This window comes from Urocitellus parryii, chromosome 4 (genome assembly GCF_045843805.1).
Source record: "Urocitellus parryii isolate mUroPar1 chromosome 4, mUroPar1.hap1, whole genome shotgun sequence".
In the NCBI taxonomy this organism is placed as follows: Eukaryota; Metazoa; Chordata; class Mammalia; order Rodentia; family Sciuridae; genus Urocitellus; species Urocitellus parryii.
This window is the reverse complement of record NC_135534.1, coordinates 137,322,695-137,347,243: the sequence shown is the minus strand read 5'-3', so window position 1 is coordinate 137,347,243 and position 24,549 is coordinate 137,322,695. Positions and strand designations below refer to the sequence as shown.

At 34.7% G+C, this 24,549-nt stretch overlaps 1 protein-coding gene across 1 annotated transcript in view; it reads right to left on the bottom strand.

Annotated features, from left to right (window-relative positions):
* Nucleotides 1-1,319: 1,319 nt before the first annotated feature.
* Carnmt1 (carnosine N-methyltransferase 1) overlaps nt 1,320-24,549 on the bottom strand; it is a 42,550-nt gene continuing 19,320 nt past the window's right edge. Inside the window, exons 4-8 of the mRNA XM_026389285.2 lie at nt 16,828-16,968; nt 15,683-15,861; nt 12,697-12,810; nt 4,845-4,948; nt 1,320-3,952 (exon numbers count right to left, since the gene is read on the bottom strand). Coding sequence (XP_026245070.2) covers nt 3,851-3,952; nt 4,845-4,948; nt 12,697-12,810; nt 15,683-15,861; nt 16,828-16,968 — 640 coding nt within the window. The 3' untranslated portion in view covers nt 1,320-3,850. The remainder of the gene's footprint in view (nt 3,953-4,844; nt 4,949-12,696; nt 12,811-15,682; nt 15,862-16,827; nt 16,969-24,549) is intronic.

The window sequence follows — 24,549 nt, the reverse complement described above, 5'->3', positions numbered from 1 at the left end:
TACTAATAACATCATACATCCTTATACAAAAAGTTACAATGTCACTAGCTGACATAGTATGCCCTTTGTGGAATGAAACATTTGTTATGCAGTGCATGACTGTACTTCCATTGTTGCTCATTCTCTTCTAAGGAAGATGATGATGGGATGTTAAAATAGAGTAGCAAGACCTGGTGGCCATTCAAACGTGAGCAAAGGAAAAGTCACCTAATAGTGCAAAGCCTAACACCTGGCTCCTGCCACAGCCCAGCTTGGCTAGTAATGATGAGGCTTTGGGTGCTGGTGTAGACAAAACTGGAAACGGTAAGGCAGGTCACCAATGTGTGCATGGACAGAAAGCGAGGATTTCTGATGCTGGACACTCATTGGATGCTGAAGGTAGAAAGGGGGGAAGTGCTTAGGCAATGAACCTCCTGGGGACAGAGTCAGTGAAGAAAAATGATAACAATCAAATTTCCTCCCCAACACCATTGCTCACTGTCTCTGCTACCAGGCACTTCCACCTTGGTCTCTTGGCAGCTATTCTATAGCATCTGATACATTAAACTTCTTGGCCTTGTTCCTATAGGGAAAAAAGTCACCTCCATTCAATTGAATAGGATTTGGACAATGGTTGCAATAGGAAAAGGAAATGAATTGTCAGGGGCTCAAGATAGCCATGGAAAGCGGAGCTGGCAGGTGTTGCAACAGTGAATTAAAACAGGAAGTCAAAAGAAAAGTAAGAGTCAAGATTTTAATCACTTGCTGAAACAGTATGAGAGACTAACCCAGAAAAGGCACTTTCATTTTCCATACTTCCCCTAAAATGGTGCACTGAAGTCAGGGGCTCTGAAAAGGCTCCTGTGTTTTGTACACAAGGTAGGGATGGGGAAAGGAGGAAAGACTAGGAGTGGAAGTGCCAAGCCAGAGTACAGTGGCTTCAAGTCCTCTCTCTCTCTCTTTCTCTCAGAAGGCCTCAGAATTGAGGAAAGTAAACCCTGAAGATCTAAGTGCTTTTCCTACTAACGGCTGGTCCTGGAACCCTTCCTACTGTTTGCCTTTATAGCTCTTTTTCTGTAATTTAGCTAAATTAAAGATCAAGATTAATCTTTACCTTGGTGGATTCTAAGTTCATTACAGTGAACTTGAATGAAAAAAAGTGAAAACAATTAATACAAAGCCTAGCATAATCAAAGGGCAAGTAATCATATCACTAACTTCTAGAAGCACTGAAGACTAACACTGAAGATTAACAGGGTTCAAAAGTATGTGTACACAATGAATTAAAATTCCCATATCTGTGGTTATCACTAACTTAGATGGAAATAACCAAGCAAATATTGTTTCGTAGCAATTGGCAAACTTTAATATTCAAGAAAAATTAAGTCCATCATACACATTAAAAATATAGGAAATTTCATGCAGACATGAAGCTTCCAATTCAGCCTTTGTGGCAACTTATAGAAGGAGAATTACATATAAATACAGTACACTTTGTAGTTTCCAAACTTCATAATTTTATACTGTGATTTATACAGCTTCTCTTTATATTTTATATATCCCACCTCACTCATTTAACACAGCCTAAAATCTGCACCACTTCAGAACATGAAAATGAGGGGGGAAAAAAAAAAAAGCAAGCACACTGACCACTTTGCAAATAATTCTTTTGTGTTTTGAGCTAAATTAAGGGGGAAAAAAAATGTTAAGGCTTACATACTTTAGAAGCCAGGACTAAATTTAAGAAATACAAAGTTAAATAAATCCTCCAGTGACATTTCTATTATTGATTAATACCACATTTTCAAGTTTAGAATATATTAACTGCAAAAGTTACAAGAAAAAAAGTGATGCAAATTTGTATAGACATTTAAAAATAATATTCATGATATGAGGAAGAAATTAAAACAAATGAAATAACTTCAGAGTTAACTAAAATATATTCTGTAATTTAGAAATACAGGTAACATTATTAAAGAATAAAACCTGATAGTAAAAAAACAAAACAAAACAAAAAAACTTTTAGGCAATAAAACCAATCCACCAGTGTCAACTTGTTTTTGCCTTTGTGAGAAAAAGATCTTTTGTTTTGATACAAGTGATAAAAAATATTAGTCATCAGTGAATAAAAGGCATTTTTTACATTGTTCAAAAACAATATGTATTCCTTGCTATTCAATGGATGTTTTTAAATACTTATGTTCCTTTTAAGTTTCTTTTTCCCTTAAAAAAATAATTTTGGGGTGCTTTTCCCCTTTGCAATTAATTTCAAGTTCATTTATATAGGTAATGAGAATTCCTACCAAATAAATGCATGCCAAGTATTGAGGGACATAAACACAACATAGTTTTGTTTTTAAAAACCTTGGGTTTCAGATTTCCCTGACTTGACAAGTCAAATTAAAATTAGCTCCATGGAACCTTATCCTGCATAATGGGAGTAAAGATAAAAAAGCTCCCTTGTTGTTTGCGGAACCCGCCCCCAACCAGAAAGATGCTAAATCCAGTAATGATTCTTACATCCTACAGTCTTCTACGAAGGTCTGAACATTTACAATTAAGTTTTCTTATCAAAACCATGACACTTATGCTACCAGCACATTAAGTTCCTCTAATCCAAAATGCCAAAGAGATAACTTAAAGCAATCATAATCATTTATGAAAATATTCAATAAGGGTTCTTCTTTTCTCCAAGAAAAGTTTAAAACATTATTCATCTTTGCTTTCCAAGGTACAGGAAACAGAAGAAAAAAAAAACAGAAGAAAAAAAAAACTGCCTCCAATATAGATCTGCTAGAGGTAGTAATTTACAGCAGCATATATAATGTTTAAGCTCCATCTATCAGGGAACAAAATTGGTGTTAATATGAAATTACATGCATGCCAGCTACTCAAAGACAGACCATGGGCAGTAATTCATCCCTGAATTTCATACTCAAGATTTTCCATAGTAATACCATTATGACAGTTTTTACTAGTATATGATTAACTAAAAAAGTGCTTGCTTTCATAATCCTGATAATCTAAAGACATTATTGTAAACATCACACTGGCAAACTGTATGAATTTCTAGTTTGAAATCATACATTTCAAATGGGCAGATTTTAATTTTCCAGTCTCCTAGCACTACTTTAAAAAAAGGCTTTTGTGCCTTACTTAGAATGTTGAGATCCCATACATTTCAAAGTGATCCATGATGAGCATGCTTTCATAAAGTGTTCCATTTAGTGTGGACGAAAGACTTAATTTCTCAGTTCCATTTTACTGACCAGTGATACAATTAAATTTAGCATTTCATAAAAATGAAACGTATGAAGCTTCTCTAAATTCAGTTGATTTAGAAAAAATAAAGTCAACTAATTTAGATGAAAAAAAGAAATAGATACACATTTTATGTATACATTGCTCAGGAAGAAAGTGAACAAAATCATAATTCCAGATGATGAATGTAACAGGATCCTTAAACTTCTAAAAATAGCATATGCAATGCACATAAAATAATAAAAAGGAAATTATTATGGACTTCAATACTATCAATCATTAATATGGCAGATTTGCGACAACTTCATGAAGACACTGGAGATTAGGTTTTTTCTGCTGCAAGACAATTCTGGGCTTCAATGAAAAAGTATATGTGAAGATTATTTCCTCCATTTTTACTTGTGTAATACAAATCTGCATGGCATAGTATATTTCTGAAAAAAGCAATAGACATTATTAAGAAAATAGACACTATTTCTAAATTTTGTTAAGAATAAGAAGGCACCACTGATTTGAGGTTGTGTCCTGTCATCACTGATAGTTGATTTTGAGTTGTTTATTTCAGCATTTGTTCTTATTATATTTTTCTGGGTGATATCACTTAAGACCATTATTGTGGCTTACGGACCACAAACAAGACACATTCATAGTAGTATTTCATCATAGAGAGATCATTCACAGTATATGTTGACAACACAGATTCTTTTTCCACCTGCAATGCAAACAATAATGATGATGATGATGATAATTATGATCATAACAATCCCACTAATAAATTCTGGGCTTCACAAGTAGCAGGCATTATTAAGCAGATCAACTTATTACAATATAGCTACCCCTGTAAGATCAGTACTATCACTAATTGCACTTCACATAGAAGGGTCATGTAAGTGGCTCAAGGTCATACCATGAATGCTAGAACTATGATTCAAATGCAGACAATCTAACTCCAGAGTTTAACGCTACACTATTATAATACATTGCTTCTATTTTTAGCAAATCTGTTGGTTATATTTTAAATGAATGGAATACTCCTAAGTAAACAAACAACTAAAACACAATAGCCAAAGTGTCCTAATGATTCACATGATAAAAACAGGTCAAGCAGTATGAAGAACAAAAGAACTATATTATTTTTATACCTGCCTTCCCACACTGCTCTTTCTGTTTTTCCAGAGCATAGTCTACTGGTATCTATTAGTAAGAGTTTACCAACACCAATACTTTAATTCAGCTACCACTTACTGAAAGCCTATTTTGCCAGGGATTATAGATTTTCCTTAATATACATTATCCCAAATCCTTATAATCTTGAAAGCTATATTATCTTCACTTTATGGATAAGAAAACAGGAATATTAAGTAGTAAAGCTAGGGCTAGGATTGTGACTCAGAATACTTGCCTAGCACATGTGTGGCACTGGGGTTCAATCCTCAGCACCACATAAAAATAAATAAATATAATAAAGGTATTGTGTCCACGATAACTAAAAAAAGAAAAAAAGTAGTAGTAATAGTAGTAATGCTAGCTACTGCCATAATATCTAGATTTCTGTTTAAGGGCTTTAGAAGTTAAAATTTGGCAATATTTCATTCCATCCTTACCTCTACCTGGAATCCATATTGCAGAACAACATTTTTTATATCCTCGTAGCTCAATTCTATGGAAAGTTCATTTGCCAAATTTTCAAAGTGGTACAGCAGAGGACCTGTGTGTTAAAGATACTATGAATGAATTACCTGATATATAAGCTTGCACTTAGTAGCTATGTTACACTGAATGAACATCAAGCTCAATAAATTGAGCAGTAAATGAGACAAACATAAAAAGGAAAAGACCTATTTTATTCGTTGAGGATAATTATCTAAACCTCTGAAACTCTGGCCTAGTAACTAACATCTAAAACCTAGGCCTATACTCATGGTAAATGAGTCCCTGTGTGTATATCTGCCTGGCAACATGGGCCTGAATGCACCAAGTCTCTAAATTCCAAAGGTAATATAATTATAAATCTATAAATAAATTTAAAACTGCAGTTTCAAACTAGTTATCATACAAAAATAGTAAAGGATTCAAGCTAGCCCAGGTAAGAGTGTGGAGAGGCAGAGAAGTTATAGGGAAGGCTTCCTGTAAGGAAGAGGTGACACTACCTAGCTGGCTTTCATGCCCCAGCTCTAATAGAAAGCCCCAGCTCTAATACCTACTAACTGTGTCTATGGGCAAGTTACCAACTCTGCTTCATATGCAGCATGACTCTAATATGAGATAACAGGCAATACATTTGCATGAAAAAGGCACTAAGTCAATGACAGCTGTTATAGCTGTTTTTTTTTTTTTTTAACTTTCTCCACTTTACTATTCTAATTCCAGTTAGTCACAGAATTAACATAGGATTCAAATTAGGATTTTCCAATCTTTCAATCTCTCACATTTTGCCCAATTCATCAGCTTCATCCTACGAAATATTATCACTTAACACACTGTACCTGATACTAATGTAGACCATCTTTTCTCTTTAACTTTCATTAGACTAATTATAAATCCTGCATCTAGTTTTCTACCTCCACTCCTCACTGTATGAATAGGGGTTCCTTTTATCATGGAAGATAAAAGGAACAAAAGGGACAAAGTTTCTGCTCCCGGTTTGCCATCCTGTGGGTCATACTTAGAGTTGAGTCCCCCCATGTTTTTTTTAATCCTACATAAACCACTAGAAAAAAAAATTATCATGAATACTATTTAAATAATGTTAGCACTCTTTCCAAAAGATAAAAATACGTTCCTAACAATTTCCAATAAGCCTACATTTCTGTCAATAGTATAGTAAAAATAATCCCATAGTTAACCATCTACCTATCCTCTGATGTGCCCTAAAGTATCCCTAACCCTTTTCTTAAAGAAGGCAGAGCCTCACAGCAAAATCTTTCTGGCTTTTATCTATCTATCTATCTATCTATCTATTTATTTTTGGTCTTGGTATTGGAGATTTAACCCAGGGGTACTTTTCCACTGAACTTTTTATTTTGGCCTTCAACTTGCCATCTTAGCCACTGGGATGATAGGTGTGTGCTAGCTTTTAAAGCTCTTTCCAGCTTTTAAAGCTTATGCTGTTCCTGTTTCACTAAGAACCTCTGATAACATGGCTTTATTATGTGTACACATATATACTATAATGATTCATACATACCCAGGCCATATTTTACCTCTACTTATGTTTGTTGCTTTCTATCTAAAAAAAACACTCTCCAATTCATGCTTTTGCCCTGCTTCAAAACACTCCTGCAATCTATTCCAGTCTTTATCCCACTGCTATTCCTCTTAATACAGTGTATCTTACAATTCACTTAATGCAGTGTTGCACGGCTCATTGTAATTAGTACTGTTTTCTAACTAGGTCACAATTTAAATGTCAAGGAACATGTCTTAAGTTTCTTTGAATTCACTAAAATGCAATCTGCTAAATGTACATCATAAGCATCTATAATTGTGACAGACAAAAGATGTGATATATATTTTCTATAGTCTTCTATTACAAATGGTATTTTAACAAATCATCTCCACACATTTCAGATTTTCCCTTACAAGATTTATTGAAAATCAGAGAGAACAAACACTTTACTGAATTGATCTAAACTGCTAAAATGCTTTCCAAAAGATTTATAGGTTGACAGTCCCTTACCCTTGGGGCTAAAAATGTCCTTTGGACTCTGGAATATTTGAATATACATAATGAGACAGCTTAGGGAGGGGACCCAAATCTAAACACACAAAATTCATTTATGTTTCATATATACCTATATACATAGCCTGAAAGGTTTTTGTTTTTTGTAGTGTTGCGGATTGAATCTAGGGCTTCACACATGCTAGGCAAGTGCTTTACCACTAAGCTATACTCCACAACCACTAAAGGAAACTGTTTTTGGTGCACACCTGCATTTTGACTGATTGTTATTCCAAGTCAAGGTAAAATTTTCCATTTGTGGTGTCATGTAGGTGGCTTCAAAAGTTTTAGATTTTCACTCACAATTGCTATGATATATACTTGTCTCAAAGCCTTAATGAGCAGTGGGAATGTAATGGTACAGTTAGTCTAGAAAACGGGTTGGTATTTTCTTGTGAAGTTCAAGAGAACTTTTGGGGGTAATGGAAATGAAATATTTTCTGTCTTAATAATAGTTATATGGTTTATTCCATTTCCAAAATGAATCAAACTATGTATTCAATAGAGATAATTTTATAATTATGTCCATTATACATCCAAAAAACCCATCTGACTTAAAAAAACAATTTTTTAATAAACAAAATATTTGCTAGATTGATAAGGGGGAAACAATAGGCAATAAAAGTAATGTGAGCATTTCCTTGAAGTTGAGCATTTTTTCATTTCATTACCTAGTTGTCCATTCTTTAAATGAAACTTATCACAAATATCTGACACTGAACATATAAAGACAAAATAAAATATGGACACACATCTAAGAGTTTTAATTTTCTCAATTTTCATGTCTCCTGGTATTCTTGTTAGTGGCTATAATAAAAGGAACAAAGATATATTTTTCCTTGGCCATAGTTATAAGCTCATAATAGAAAGCTGAAGTAACATGAAAAAGTATAAAAATAGAGTCAAACTGATTTCTAATGCACTCATTGACAAACACTTGAAAATGTCTTACCTTGCACTTTCCTAGATGTGTAATATAAGATATCACATAGTTTTACATCTTCATTATGAACATTTCTCTATTGGGCTAATTATTTCTAGAGAACAGTTTTACTCTGGGGAATCTTATGACTATTCATCAACTCTACAACTAAAAGTTTTTTTAAATTTTTTTTTAATTAAAAAAAAGAAAAGGCAGGTACAGTCTAAGTTTTTGTTGAGTATGTCGACCATTAATCAGTCTTTATAGTCTTTGCTGGTATCTGATTATTTTTCTCTAACAGATTTCCACAAGTAAAATTAACTTAACAAATGCATATAATAGTGAATGTAATTATGTAATAGGCCAGATGACAAATATTTTAGGCTTTCTGGGCTATGTATAGTTTCTATCACTAATCTGCATTTCCTCCCCCAACAACCTATTTAAAAATGTAAAAAAACAGCACAGCAGTACATACCTGTAATCCCATCGACTTGGGAGGCTTAAACAGGAGATCACAAGTTCAAAGCCAGCATCAGGAATTTAGTGAGGCTCTAACCAACTCAGTGAGACCTTGTCTCTAAATAAAATATTTCTTAAAAGGGTTGGGAATGTGCCTGAGTGGTTAAGTGGCCCTGGGTTCAATTCCTAGTACCACCCCCCCTCAAAAAAAAACCCTGTAAAAAACAGTATTTTAAAGAATATTAAAGAGTACCTAAAATTCCCCTTAATAAAAACATTTATAATTTGGGTTTTGTGTGAATGTGTGTTGCTGGGGATGGAATCCATGGCCGCTCATGCATTCAAGACAAATGTTCTACCAATGAGCTGCATTCCCAGCCAAGGACTGTTTTTGGTTTTCTTTGAGACAGGTCTCACCAAGTTTCCCAGGCTTCCCTCAAACTCACAGCTTTTCTGCTTCAGCCTCCAGAGTAGCTAGAACTACAGGTGCCCACCATACTCAGTTTGCATTTTAAAACTTAATAATCCTTCCAACCCTGATTTGATGCAATTTGGGCAATATTTTCCTAATTGTACCTCCAGTGTAGTTTGTCAGTGTTTGAGTGTAGTTGGCAGTAACAGTTCTCCTCACATATGAATGTAATGATATTCTAATCTACATAAGCAGACAGTAAAGTCATTCCCAAGGGATTAATACACTCTTAGTTTACACAGAAAACCAAGGCCCCAGATCCATATGGCTGAAGTCAAAACCATGAGAATGTTATAAATTCACCAATTGAGACACAACTTTATCATGTCTCTTGGAAGCCACTCTCCCCATGACACCTGAACATTACCTTGTTCCCTCTTTCAAATGTGGAATAATATATTCATTCACAAACATAGCATTCACTAAGTAGCCACTATCCCTCAGGCTCTGTCCCAAGAGACAAGGAAGCATTAGATCCCTGTTCTCATCACATTTAGAGATGAAGGGGAAGGAAAGAGAAGGAAGCAGAGCCATAAGACAGAAGAAAGATCACAAAAAGTATACATAATCCTCAAGAGATTTAAGTTATTGGGCTGGGACTGCAGCTCCAGGGGTAAATCACTTGCCTAGCATGCATGAGGCCCTGGGTTCAACCCCCAGAACAAGAAAAGAGGAATATATGTTATCAGGAAAGCTAGAATTTTACGTAGGGAGTCCAAAAGACACAGATTTTCGTGTTGGAAAGATCACTCTGGTGAAACTATGGAGAAATGAAAGGGGTGTGGAGGGCTGCAGACAACTTGAAGACAGGGATACTAAGGAAACTACCATGATAACTGAGGCAAGTAATGATGAAATTAGAGCAATATTTTTTTAACTGGAAGCATTTTTTTTTCCTTCTCAGGGACATTTTCCAATGTTTAAAGATACTTTGGGTTTCATAACTGGGAGGTGGTACTGGAATCAAGTAAGTAGAGATCAGGGATACTATTAACCATTTTATGATGTACAGGACAGACCCCAGTTGAAGAATAATCCAGCCCCAAATGTCAGTAGTGCCACAATTGAGAAACTGAGATAAAAGGGTTTACTGGATGCAGATGGTGAGACAAAAGAGGAGTGTTATGGGTTGAATGTTTGTCCCTACTACCCTACCAGTTCAAATACGGAAGCCCCAATCCCTAGTGTGGCTGCATTTGGAGTAGGGACTCTAAGGAAGTAATTAAGGTTAAATGAAGTCATAAGAGTGGTATGATCAAACAGCATTAGTGTCCTTGTAAGAAGGGACACCGGAGAGCTCTCTTAGGCACTCTTGCCCTCTCCATGCCCATGCCAAATACATAAGCACACAGCCATTGGCAACACAAAGGGAGAATCCTCACCAGATATTAACCTGGCTGGCACTTTATTTTTGGAATTCCACTCTCCAGAATTATGAAAGAATACACTTTTATTGTTTGAATGGCCCAATCTGTGGTATCATAATTATGAGAGTACCAAGTTAATAAAAGAGGTACTCCCTAGTTTGTTGGAGGAATTCAAGAGAATGACAGAATAGGAAAGGTATGAACATCATTTTCTTGAAACATGGATTTTGAAGTATCTATGGTACATCCAAGTAGGATAATACTGGCTTGGAGTACAAAAATATTTGGATCAGGGACTGAATGAATAGGTAAAGTCAAGAAACTGGGTCAGAGGGACAGAGAGTAGGGATAGGAAGGGCAGCAGAATACAATGGACACTAGTATTGCTGAATGTATAACTAGTATTGCTGGCTGTATAACAACCAATGTGATCCTGCAATCTGTACACGTGGAAAAATGAGAATTCATACCCCATTTGAATCAAATGTATGATATGTAAGATCATTGTACTGTCATGAGCAACTAATAAAAAAAAAAGAATGAGTACATGGGGCTAGAAATATAGATCAGTTGGTACAGTGCTTGCTTTGCATGCACAAGGCCATGGGTTCAATCCCCAGCACCACCAAAAAAAAAAAAGAATGAGTACATGACATAAAGAGTGAAAAACCCTAATTTAACACCTGGAACACACCAATATCTAAGGAAAAACTCATTGTGAAATTATTATTTTTTATATTCTTTAACTTGTACATGCAAAGAATTTTGTGCATAAAGTATTAACTTTTTAAAAAATTATTTGTAAGGATTGTGTTTTTCCATTATTTCAGTTCTTAAAAATTGTTTTGAAATTCTATGGTTAGGAGTCTGAAAACTCTAACTTCCTGTTAACCATTGTCCATAACAAACATTGCAGCCCATCTACTCTTGGGCAACAGTATGCTTTCCAGGGGCCAATTTTATTAGTTCCAGAAGATTATAAATATTATTACATAACAATAATATCAATAAACAACAAAACAAGTTTTAAAAAACAAAGTTGTTTCCATGAAAGTTAAGTGCTTTAGAAATATATAAAATCTTACCATAACCATAACTCAGAATTGGGATCAAAAATTCTGATCACATAAATAACAGGACCATGTTAATCTTCAGCTACAAACTGACAATAAATGTCTGACTATAAACCTACCTCTACCATATATAAGCTATAGGACCTTTCTGCTAATCACTTAACCCAGTTTGAAGATTCAGTTTCTTCAAGTACTAAAGAATGATGACTACAGTGTATCAGCTGCTCTCATCTGTTCTTACAGAATTCTAAAGAAGTCTGACATACTACTACTGTTTAGGAGTCCTACTGGCAAAATCTCTAGAAGAATAAAACCATTAAAAAGGAAGCAGAAAATAAAACTAGCCTAATCCTGAAGACCATGGTGTCAAAACCATGTACTTTGTGTGTGTCTTGTGTCTGTGTGCGCATGTGTTGCTGGGGATTGAACCCAGGGCCTTGTGCATGCGAGGCAAGCACTCTACCAATTGAGCTATATCCCCAGCCTACATCTTTTCTTTTAAAGTACGATACCTCATCTTGAAAGCCTTTAAAAAAAATCTAGCCTTGCTGTCTTTCTGAACATAGATTACATATCTCGCTTAAAAAAAAAATGTATACAAGGACATGCATACTTTCCTTGATGTTAGCATTGTACTTCCTTTATTTTAAGGAAAAGCTGACAGTTTCCCTTAATTTCTGGAAGGGAGGGATCATGTCACAGTCATCCATTGATTTCTAGCATCAAGCAGGAGTTCAAGTTTTTTTTTTTTTGCATAAATGAAGTTATATTTCTATTCTTTTTCCTATCTATCTATCCACTGTGATACTGGGGACTGAACCAAGGGGGAGTCTATCACTCAGCCACATCCCCAGTCTTTTTTATTTTTTACTTTGAGACAGTACTAAGCTGCTGAGGCTGGTCTCGAACTTGTTATCCTCTTGCCTCAGCCTCCCAAGTATATGGGATTATAGGTGTGCACCATCATGCCCCACCTCTATTCCTTGTTAAATTCAAGGTAATCAGAAAAGTTATTACATGTATTCTTTTCCTGATATATAGGTGTACTAAGGAGGACAACTTCATGACAGAAGTAAAATATTTCTCCCAAATGCTTAAGAAAAAAAATGAAGACCACTCTCCTCTATCAGAATGGTCTCCATGGCATGGGAGTTAGGGAAGAGAAAGGAATGAATGCCTAACCATCAAATTAAAAATCAGTATAGTACATGCAATTATGACCATAGCAAGACTGACCTAAATATGAATGTACAATGTTTGGGCTTCCACTGCTTTTGGAGGCATCACCACTAGAATGTGTCTAAAGAGAACTGCAGATGTTTTTAAATGTGTACAACGTAATTCCAACTTTCACAAACATTTTGTAAAGTCACCAAATGTAAAATAATTATAAATACTCAGAGTTATGTGTAAATTTTAATAAATACTGAAGCACTTACCAAGATTTATCCAAATTCCACCTGGCTTGAGTATTTTCCATATGGTATCAATATAATCAATCACATTGTGAGCTGTGTCTATGAAGAAACAGGTGGCAATACAGTCCCAGGTGTCTAATAAAGAAAAATTAAATCACTGTATCTGTTATCTTGCTTTTTTCCTTTTGTTAATCCTTCAACAAACTGACCAGATAAAATATTTAACTGTAGTGCTACAAAAGCTAAACTTTTCTTTTTTTTTTTTGCAGTACTGGGGATGGAACCCAGAACCTTGTGCATGTTAGAACGGAGCTTCCAATGAACTACATCCCCAGCCCGTTTTGATTATATTTTGAGATAGGGTCTCACTAAATTGCTGAGGCTGGTCTTGAACTTGTGATCCTGCTGCCTCAGCCTCTTGAGAAACTGGGATTATAAGTGTGCACTCCCACCTAGTCAGAAGCTGAATTCTTTTGATCACCACTATAATCAAGATAACCAAATAATCATTTATGGGGGATATTTATAGTTCATAAATGTTTATCAATAATCTGAAAAAGTGACCAATTTGGAATTCATTCATAATAACATACATCACTAAAATCATTACCAAGTGATATCTGTAAGTTTTATCATCTATTTACTCTCCCCCTCCTTCTTCTGAGGGCCTTGCACATGTTAGACAAATACTATACCACTGAACTATACCCCAGCCTCCAGCCTTCATTTACAATATATTAAGACAATATAATAGTCATTTGAATTTTAGAATCTAATATGAACCTCTGCTAATCACCAATTCTGGTAGGTTTTACAGAGACTACAGGCAAATTATTGTCATTTGAAAAAAATTAATGACATCAAATAATCTAACCACTACCAAATCACCAAGGAAATGAGAGGCCAAGGGCAAGTGGACACCCAGCAAAGAATACTATTTACCTCTTGAAGGCTGTGGCCTAGCATAATGATAGGGACCAGAATGACATGGTCGTATTTGTACCAATGCTGGTGTAATGAACGTACCCAATCCCAGCAAGGATCACCTGCACTGTTATCTTAAACACTGGTCCAGAAAAAGGAACTCTTAGGAACTTATCATTCTTTCCTCCATTCCTATTTTTCCATTTGGGATGGCAATGTCTATTCTTTGTACCAAAGGCACATCCTATGCATCTTTCTCTTTTTAATAGAAATAAGTATCTTATACCGAGGCCTATTCCATATATTTTGGAAGCACAGAACTTGCTGCACATGTTCACAGCTAAAGAGGAATTCTGCTTCAGGTAAGACCCTCAAGTCTCACCCATGTCTGATTTAGATAATCTTTAGTATTAATGGTGGAACATGTGAAGACTTTGGGGACTGTTGGGATGGAATGAATGTGTGTCCGAAACAAGAAGGACATGAATTCTGAGAAGCCAGGAGAAAGAATTCAATTATATTGTGTCCTTCCAAAATTTATATTTAAACGTTCAACATGATGGTATTTAGAGATGGGGACTTTGGGGGATAATTGGATTTGGATTCAGTCAAGAAAACAGGGTCCCGATGACCAGATGGGTGCCCTTATAAGAAGGGATATCAGCTCACTTGTGCACACACTGTTGTCCACCCCCACTCCCTCTCCCTGACAATGTAAGGACACAGGGAGAAAAAAACTATCTACAGGCTAGGAAGAAAGCCCTCACAAAAGAATCAAATAAGCCAGCACCTTTAACTTGGACTTCTTGGTTTCCATAACTGTGTGATAATAAATTTCTGTGTTTAATCACCCAGAAAAAGAAAGTGACTTATTTGCTTAAATGAGGCTTTCCATTATTTGAGTCCCTTTTTTGAGATCTTGCTGCTAAACTTTTTTACAACAGTTCACATCTTTCAGTTCTCCCTTCCTAATGTCAGAGCATACAGGCTCAATCTCAGAGTTCGGGGAAAAAAAAAAAACAAAAATTTCCACATTGCTAAAAATGAATAAATAGATTAAAAATTTCTATGTTGTCCCTTGTTCTAAAAGCCTTCCCACCAATGGCTTCCTGTCTCTCTCACAGTACAACTCAAAGTCCTTGCAATGGCTTACAAGTCCACCTCACTAACCCTCTGCCCTCAAACCCCACACTGTGCTCAGTACTTAGTGACTCTCTCTACCCCCAACCCTCTCCTACTCCCTCTGCAACATTTTCCTCCAAATCTGCATGCATTGCTTATTCACTCATTTGAGGTCACCTCTGAACATTTTTAGTTTCTACTCTTAGGCCTTCCCATTTTTCTTCCTCACAATATTTATTTGTTCTTATTTATCTCTCCCTTCTAGTGTATGAATTTCCTGTGGACAGAACTTTGTTTTGCTCACTGTTCTCTTCTGAATGCCTATAATATACCTGAGGCAAGTGCTCAACAAATATTTGTTGAAAGAAGAATCTCACTGACTGCTCGGCATTTTGCTTTTCTTCTTCCTTTTAGTGTTAATCCCTCTCTTCTCTTTCCCCATTACTATCTCTCTTTCTCTAATGCCTAATTCAAATGTCTTCAACCTGATTATAAAGGTCTTCCATATTCTGGAACAACCTACTTTTCCAGCCATATGTCTCACTAAATCTCTTTTCCTGCCAATCTAGCTATGTCATTGTCCCAGATGACCTCATTCACTCTTACCTTTGTGTATCTGCCTGCCTGAAAGTGCTATTTCTCCCTATTATTCAAGTTTCGGCCTCTCTACAAAGAGCCTACATAAGCTTCTCACACTAGCTTACTTTCATCTTCACTACATTCAAGACACATTTGAACTGTTTACATGTGGTCTTATATTAACAGACTCAATAAATTCTGAATTTCTCGGTTACAGATGTTTCTTTATATTTAGTATCATTGCCTTGTGCATGACCTGGAAAATAGTCCAAATTGTCACTGAAGTATACTTCGTATTCTACCATCAAATGAATGACCAAAACATTGGCTCATTAAGTTTCAATAAAGCATAAGACCTTTAAAATACTTGCTTTGAACTTACTGCATTCTGAATAAATCTCCTGAAAATCTCCTGCTGTCATAGAAAAGTTAGAACCAGGAGGAAGACTGTGGGGGTCAACATCCGGGAAAAAGATGGGTCGTATCTGATCGGCTGATCTCCGGTTATTGCTAAACTGATGGATCCAGGGATAAAGTTTATATTTATTAATTTCAGAACATCTGTAAAATATGAACATAAAATTTAGTGTTAACATTTTACCAAAAATAAATCTACTTTGAATTATGATGTTTTAATGTAAATTTGCATTTATAATTCATTTGTGCCAACACTACCCCCCCAACTCATATAGGATAATGTGTGTGTGTGTGTGTATATATATATATATATATATATATATATATATATATATAGATGAGCAACCAATCATGGATTAAAAGACAGAAAAAATTAAATTCAGAGATATAAATATGCTATTCATTCAAACTTATAAAAATATATTTTTAAACTTCAAAACCAAGTAAAATCAGTCCAACTAATTTTTAAGAAACAGTACTGGCTTCAACTAAAATAGTCTGCTATTAATTTTTATTATTTTATACAACCCTCTTCAAAATTTTCCCTTTATCACCAACCCCCTAAAACTCATACTGCCATCAGAGACATTATTATTTAAATAAGGCAGCTATTTGTTTTCCTCTAACACACATTTTCTGACTTTAGAAATAACAACTCTTTTCTACTACCTTCTAACAGAGGCCAGAGAAGTTCTCAGGGATTTTTCCAATTCAGTCATGTAAGTGTGCCTGGCCATTTTATAATAACTCAAGGAAAACATAATCACAATTGCTTCACTAAATTCTTATTCCACTAAAGGAAACAAAAGGTTGAAGAAGTTTAAGAAATGATGAGAAAATTCTCCTTCCTTTGTTGTAGGACTTCAAAGATTCTGTACAGAAATCATTTCAGTTTCATGGAAGACCCACTTTTTAAAAAGTAACTTACTCATCTTGTGTCAACATTCTGTTAATTAGGCAATAAAATGGTAATCTGTATAAGTATTTTGAATTTAACACAAACACTGATGATCTACATTATAAATACAATGTATTTTTCTTAAAAAAAAAAAAGGTAAGTTAATCTGATTCTGAGAAATTACTATTTCCAGCAAAAAATAAATTAAATACCTGTTCAGAACAAAGTTGGAAGAAAAGAGCATAAAAAAACTCCATTCATTTCCTTGACAAGCATAACCTAGCATAGCTATTTCCCAGGCCAGTCTTCCTAGTCCAGCACCAGGTACCAGAATATTTACTTTAGAAGGATCCCTGAAATGAAATAAGGCAATTATGTCCAACCCCTCAAAGGAAAAAAAAAATTAAAAAGAAAGACAAAATCCATATTAACAACTAAAAACCTACTCAATTGTTCAATAAGAATAAGCTTGTTTCTTAAAATTGAAAGAATAAAAAAGAATAATCTGATTTCTTAAAACTGAGAGATACTTGTGAATTAAAAAAAAAAAAAGCTTAAGGACTTATCAAAGGTGTTCAGATATCAGACAAGAGTTTTATTCCCTAAAATTTATCTTTCAGAAAAAAAGGAGTCACTTTATAACTGAAGATCTATAAAGGTACTCATATTTCTAAAAGCTGTTACCTGAAAATTAACTTATTCCTATGATGAATTTAAACAAAATTATTCCATCAAGAGATAATAAAACAAAACATAACTTTATGCTGAATTCTATATGTAACACAGTGATTTGTAAAATCAAACAGATTAAATACGGGTCAGGTATATGTCTTACACCATATAGATTTCAGATGGAAAAACTTTCATGGGGAAAATGGGAAACTGCCTTGTAATTGAGCATATATGGCAGCAAATATATATAACACCAAAACACAGGTTCACAACTGAACTTATCTCTATTTGCTAGCACCACACTGCTATCATACATTTTCTTTGTTGTAAGTTCTAATCCTCCCACTTTGAAACTGCCGAAAGCATAAGCAAAACTAGGTCTTTTCTCAGGAATTCTGGCAAATCAACATAATCCTGAGAAATGCAAAATGTATTTCTATAGGAAACTAAAGAAAAATATATACAATCAGCTGGCATCATATCAAAAAGGAATCTCAAAAAAAAAAGAAAAAAACATTCAGAATAATTTTTTTTTAAAAAAAAAAAGGAATTTCACAATTGTATACATAAATTTGGGTCACAAATCAAATTAAGTTCCCAAACCTACTCCTATTTACAATTCCATCATTAAACCACATGGACTTAAAGTCTGGCATGCTCAATCAGAAGAACAACATTTTATTAGTAGTCCATAGCATATCCTACTTTAAATGAATAAGTAGGGGCTGGGAGTTGTAGCTCAGTGGTAAAGTCTTACTTACCTAGAATGTGTGCGTGAGGCACTGGTTTGAGCCTCAGCAGCACATAAAAATAAAGTTATTATGTCCATCTAAAATTAGAAATAAATTAAATTTTTAAAAAATTAAATGAATATACAGCTCTTTGGGACTTTTGCAGATATAGTATCCTGGTAATTTGCCTAAGGTGATTCAGTCCTACATAACTAAACATGGACATGTGTCTGTATGAACACCTTAACAAAGTCTGCTTGTTTCACTTAATTATATAGAAAACAATAAAAGGAAGTTTGTTAAAAATGGGTGACAAATAGACCTATTATAATAGTAAGGTATGTTTAGTAGTTATCTAGGCGAACGAACACCAAGTAGTTAACAGTATTCACTAAGATAAAATAAAATGGAACACTTTCTTCTTGTTCTAGATTATACACGGTGTGCTTGTGTGTTTATCTATACTATAATTTTAATGAAGAGGATGGACCTATCCTTTCACTTTGTTCAGGTCTACCTATATCAGTCATTTAATGAGAATATGAATATTTTTAATACTATACTTGAAAACTCCTAGTTCTAAGACTCAGTGCTCTTCCTTGTATAAGAATCTGCACAAAAACAGTCTACCTGGGCCTGAATCTCACTTTCTTCTCTACTAGACAGACCAACAACCCTGCTCTCCAGAATTACCCCCTTTTTTCAGTTTCCACTGCTCAATCAAAATTTGCATTTCTACCTGAATGCAGTTCTCAAGAGTTAAAAAAAAAAAAAATCAAGGTAATATAGCAGGGCAACGGGAAATTATAGGATTTGGAAATAAATTCAGTCTTTATTTTTAAAAAATCATTAGTAATCAATTTCTGCATAGCTGACGATTAAGTAAAAATATTACCACACCAAAATTAGAAATTAACTTTAAGGAAAAGTTGTATTTTGATAATTTATGGAAACTTTATGACTACTATTTTCAAATTTTCCCTAAACAGAACCAAAGAACTCTCTACCTCTACCTTGTGGGAGAAAATATATTCATATGACTCTGCTAAAAGACTATTATCAAGCCACTGAACAAAAAACATATCAAGGTTCTACCTTAAGAATTAGCAGAGACTATTACAAAGCTACATATTTTATGACAAAAGGACTTCAGTGGGCACATATGAGAAGAAACATTAAAACAAACCATCTATAGAAGGGGAAAAAAAAAGATCAAAAACTAGCAAAGAATGGGTGAAGATGAAGAGAATTTCCCCCTAAACCTGTTCATAGCTAGAATTCTTCCAGTGGTTCTTTATACATAATGGACATTAACATCATATTGGAAAGTTACTCTAATTACAATATATATGAAACTAAATACTTGAATGGTTATAAATCATTAAGGCATCTAGGGTATTTCTATAAAGGTATTTCTGTGGAGCATAAGAGATAAACAAATTTAATTATAGACTTTAATGATGAGATGATTTTAAACCAACCTGAAACAACTTTAAAAAACCAGGAAGAGTCCCTGGTGTGGTAGTGCACACCTGTAATCCCAGCAACTCAGGAGGTCAAGGCAGGAGGATCTCAAATACGAGGGCAGCCTCAACAATCTAGCAAGGCCCTGTCTCAAAATATAAAATTAAAAGGACTGGGGATGTAGCTTAATGGTAAAACACCCTAGGTTCGATTCCCTGTATCAAAAATAACAATACAGAGAATAGGAATATTATAGTATATAGCTCAGTAATTAAATGTAGCCTGTGTGAGATTATTAGCAAAAAGGAAACACGTCCACCAAGTTAATAAGATACAACTATGGTAAAGCAGTATATTTACTACAGATGTGAATTCTCAAATATATAGGGTGTAAGTGGAGTAAGTTTCAGGAATTATTCAAGACCAGAATGGATAAGAAAAGGAACATGTAAGGGCACACAGACAACCATGTCTAAAGAAGCCATGAACTATTTGCTATATTTGGGCTCCAACTATTTTGCTAACAATTTTTTGTTGTTGTTGTTGGGGGCAGCAGGGGTTCTGGGGACTGAATCCATGGGTGCTTTATTAAAGTAGCTTCACTCCCAGCCTTTAAAATTTTTTTTCTTCTGAGATGGCACCTTGCTAAATTGTATAGGCTGGCCATGAACTTGCTATCTTCCTGACTCAGCCTTCCAAATAGCTGCAAATTATAAGTATGAGCTACCAGGCCCCACTAAATGTTGTTCTTGATAGAGGTTTACTTTATTATATACACAATGTTCTTTGCTTTTAGGTAAATCAGAAAAGTCCCCAACACTATATCATATTCTTTTATCAACATGGTGACACTTGGCTGACCCCTAGTGGTAGGAATACATATAAGTTTGAAGTACCAAAAGTGGTTCTACCAATCACAGCTACCAATACAGTAAAAGGCACTAACCACATGTGCTATTAAAATTTGGATAAACTGATATGTTGTAAATTTAAAATAAATGGATTTTGCCAGGCACAGTGGCACATGCTTGTGATCCCAATGATTCAGGGGGCTGAAGCAGATGGACAGCAAGCTCAAGGCCAGCCTCAGCAACTTAGCCAGAACTTGTCTCAAGGGCTTGGAGTATAGCTCACTGGTAAAGCACCCCGGGTTCAATCCCTAGTGCCTTAAAAAAATTAAAAATTAAAAAAAAAATTTCAAAGACTTGATAGAGAAAAGAAATGAAAAATGTATCAGCAATCTTTGTGATGACAGGGTGAATAATGCTTTGGATATACTGGGTTATTAAAGCATATTGTGAATATTTCTATTTTACCTTTTTATGTGGCTACTAGAAAATGATAACTACATATCTGCCTTGCATTTGTGGATTGCACTGTTTCTAATGAAAACAGTGCTCATCAGATATATCATAAAAACATTACACTGAGCAGGGTCTGGCCATGTAGGTCAGTGATAGAGCATATGGCTGATCAAGACCCTGGGCTCAATCCCAGACAACAGAACAACAATAAAAACAACACAAACACACTGTGTAAAAACCAATTGTGAAATGGTACAACAAAATATTAGATAAAACTTGAAAACATACAGAAACGGGTTTTTGTAGGCTTTTGTTTTGAGATAGGATCTCACTATGTTACTCAACCCTCAAACTCTTGGACTCAAGTGATCTTCTACCTTGGTCTCCCAAATACCTGGGCCTACTGGCATAAAACACTGTACCTGAAACCTACAAGGTGTTTTTTTCTTTTCCTTTTGGCAGTGCTGGGGAACACAGGACCTCAGGTATGTTTGGCAAGAGCTCTACCACTGAGCTACATTCCCAATCCAGGCCCTAAGATGTGTTCTTTGGGAGCATATAAACATTAAGTTAGCACAGTAACTCAAGGTTCAAATAACAAAGCAAATACATGTTAGTAGTTATCTCAAAAGACAGGGAATGCTCTGAATGGTGTGCAGGGCAGTTTCAACTTTACCTGTAATGTTTCTTTGAAAAAATAAAAATAAATTTGAAGTAAATATGGTAACATGTCAAGGTTTAATAGACATTATTATGCATCATTAAAAATGGGTTAAAATTAGTAGTATCTGTTGCTTTCAAAAATACTGCCCCAACTGACCTTTTCTTCCACTCCCAATTCCCAAAGAACTTATTTGAGCCAGACAAGTTTTTGCTGATCTCAGAAAATACTTATTCATCTTACTCTTTAGCATGCCTACAAACCACAAAAACTCATTTAAAATTATTAGCTTAATCAGCATAAATGATCACCTCAATCAACTATGGTTCCCAAATATCCGGGACAAACTTTGAAATCACTTTATGCTGTCAGCACTTCAGTCACACACCAGTTAATAATCTCCAGAGACCATACTGCCTGCAGAGTCTAAAATATATAATAACTGGCATGTCAAGAAAAAGCTTGAAAGATAGAATGCATCTTGAATCTCTTTCCCTAGCAGTACACAAATCTTTCTAAATTCACTTCACAGTGATGGTACTAAAATTTATCAAAATCTCAACTAAAGACATTTAGATTATTTCTAATATTTTGCTATTATGTTAAAACTAATAACTTTGGCATGAATAATTACACATACAGAAGCATATCTGTAGAATAGCTTCCCTGAAAGTGAACTGCTAGAATCAAAAGATAAGCATTTGCATTTCAAGAAGTATTGCCAAAGTGTCCTCCACAAAGATTTCCACTTATTTTTTCCACCAGCAAAATTTCCCCATGTTGGGGCTGGGGTTGTGGCTCAGCGGTAGAGCTCTCACCTAGCATGTGCAAGGCCCTGGGTTCAATCCTCAGTACTACATAAAAATAAACAAACGTAATTTCCCCACATCTTTACTCATAGTTTTCTAACTTTTAAATCTTTGCAATGTAGTAAGTGAAAAATACTACCTTAATGTAGTTTTTACATTTACATTTTCTTGGAAGATTGAGCATCTTATATTTATTTTCTATGAACTGTCTATTTACATCACCTTTTTTATACTGGGTGATTAATCTTGAATGGTTTCTACTGGGTTATTCTTCTCAATTTATGAACACTTGAAATTTTTATTTGAAATAATTTTTATTTGAAATAATTTTTATTTAAAAAAGCATAGCTATCTTCATATAAATGCTTTCAGGAGGAGGGAGAAATCTATTTTCAGCCTTTAAACTACTAATATATTATTTGACAATCTACACTTCTTCTATTTTCTCTTTTATAATGGGTTCCTTTAGCTAACAGACTTTTTTCTTGACTTATAATTTATTTATTTTAATCTAAGTGGAAAGAAATGCTTCTTTTAAAGTTAGAATATTTTTACCTAATGCTCAACTATGTAAGAGGGGAAAAAAAATTCAACTACTCAACAGTACATACTTGTATTTCTTGAAGTACAGTGAAATGCCAAGACATCACAGATTTTCCCCCCCCCAAACAAAATATCACTCCAAATTCTTCTAAAATAAAGCCAATAAAATTAAGATATTAAAAAATACCATCTAGCCAGGCATGGTGGCACATGCCTGTAATTCCAGCAGGAGGCTAAGGCAGGAGGATCACAAGTTCAAAGCCAGCCTCAAAAACTCAGTAAGACCCTGTCTCTAAATAAAATACAAAATAGGGCTGGGGACATGGATCAGTGGTCAAGTGCCTCGAGTTCAATTCCAGATACAAAAAAAAAAAAAAAAAAAGCGGCTTTCAGGACTCATAAGAAAATATGGTTCTACATGATGTGATTTCTCCTTTCAGACAGGCCCAAAACATAATAATCTGTCTTTCCTTAGCAACTATACGCTTTATAGCACTAAATCTTATATTTAGGATAGACACTTAGAAAAATTATAATTTTTAACACATATGCTCTATTAAATGATGAGTTATATTGTACATATGTTGATATTTGAGGAGTTTTAAATACTGAACTCATACTTTTAATTAAGAAAATATATATTACTTGCTCATTTCAATGAGCAGAATTTTTTATAGCAAAGTCCCCCCAAGAAACAAACAAGAGCCTGGTGCAGTAGTGTGTGCCTATAATCCCCAATGACTCAGAAGGCTGAGGAAGGCAAGTTTGAGATGAGCCTCAGCAACTTAGCAATACCCTGTCTCAAAACAACAACAAAAAAGTTGGGGGTGTAGCTCAGTGATAAAGCACCCCTGGATTCAACTCCTAGTACCATTAAAAAAAAAAAAAAAAAAAACAGAGGCTACCAATTACCAACACATTTGGCAGTCAGCACACTTTACACATCATTTGCTTATTAAGTAATAGATCCCACACAGCAGTCAATTTGCATCTTCAAAGTAGTTTGTGCATATAAACTCAAAGTCTTAAACATGGACAAGGTAGACAAACTAATATAACAAACATGTTTACGTCAGAAAAATTACTTTAATGGTCACAAATGGTATGCTTTTACAGAGAGTTCAGTTAGAAAAGATCTTTACTGAAATTTCAAAAAGAAGATAGTCAAAAGTTAGGTGACATAAATTTGAGTCAAATTCTGCTTGAATATAAAGACATCAAATTCCAGGGCTGGGAATTCAATCGGTAGAGTTCTTGCCTCGCATGCTGGGTTCAATCCCCAGCATCACAAAATAAATAAATAAAGACATTAACTCCCATTTGTTATCTGCAGCACAAACAGGATCCTGGAAATTTATCTGAGACCCAAAGTTTATCAGGACTTAACTAAGCAACCTGGATTCTGAAGGGCTATAATTAATATCCCCTTTTCAAGTCCTGAGGTTGACTTTTTATCACAAAGCTATGACTTTAATTAATGCATGTAGTCTTTACTGTGTTTCATTAGCTTTCTTCTCAGAAATTCTTGATAGCACAACTAGTATAAGGAAATCAATCTAAATTAAACAAGTAAAACAAACAACACAGGAAGAAATATATAATTTTTCCATTTGGGCCAAAAATGGCAATTTTTTTTCCTCCAGTGAACTTCACTTAAAATTTATATATTCCATCTCTACTTTTGTAACAGTAATTACTTTCCGAAATGGAACTGAGTAGTTAGGGTACAGTTCTAGGAAGAAGATCTTAC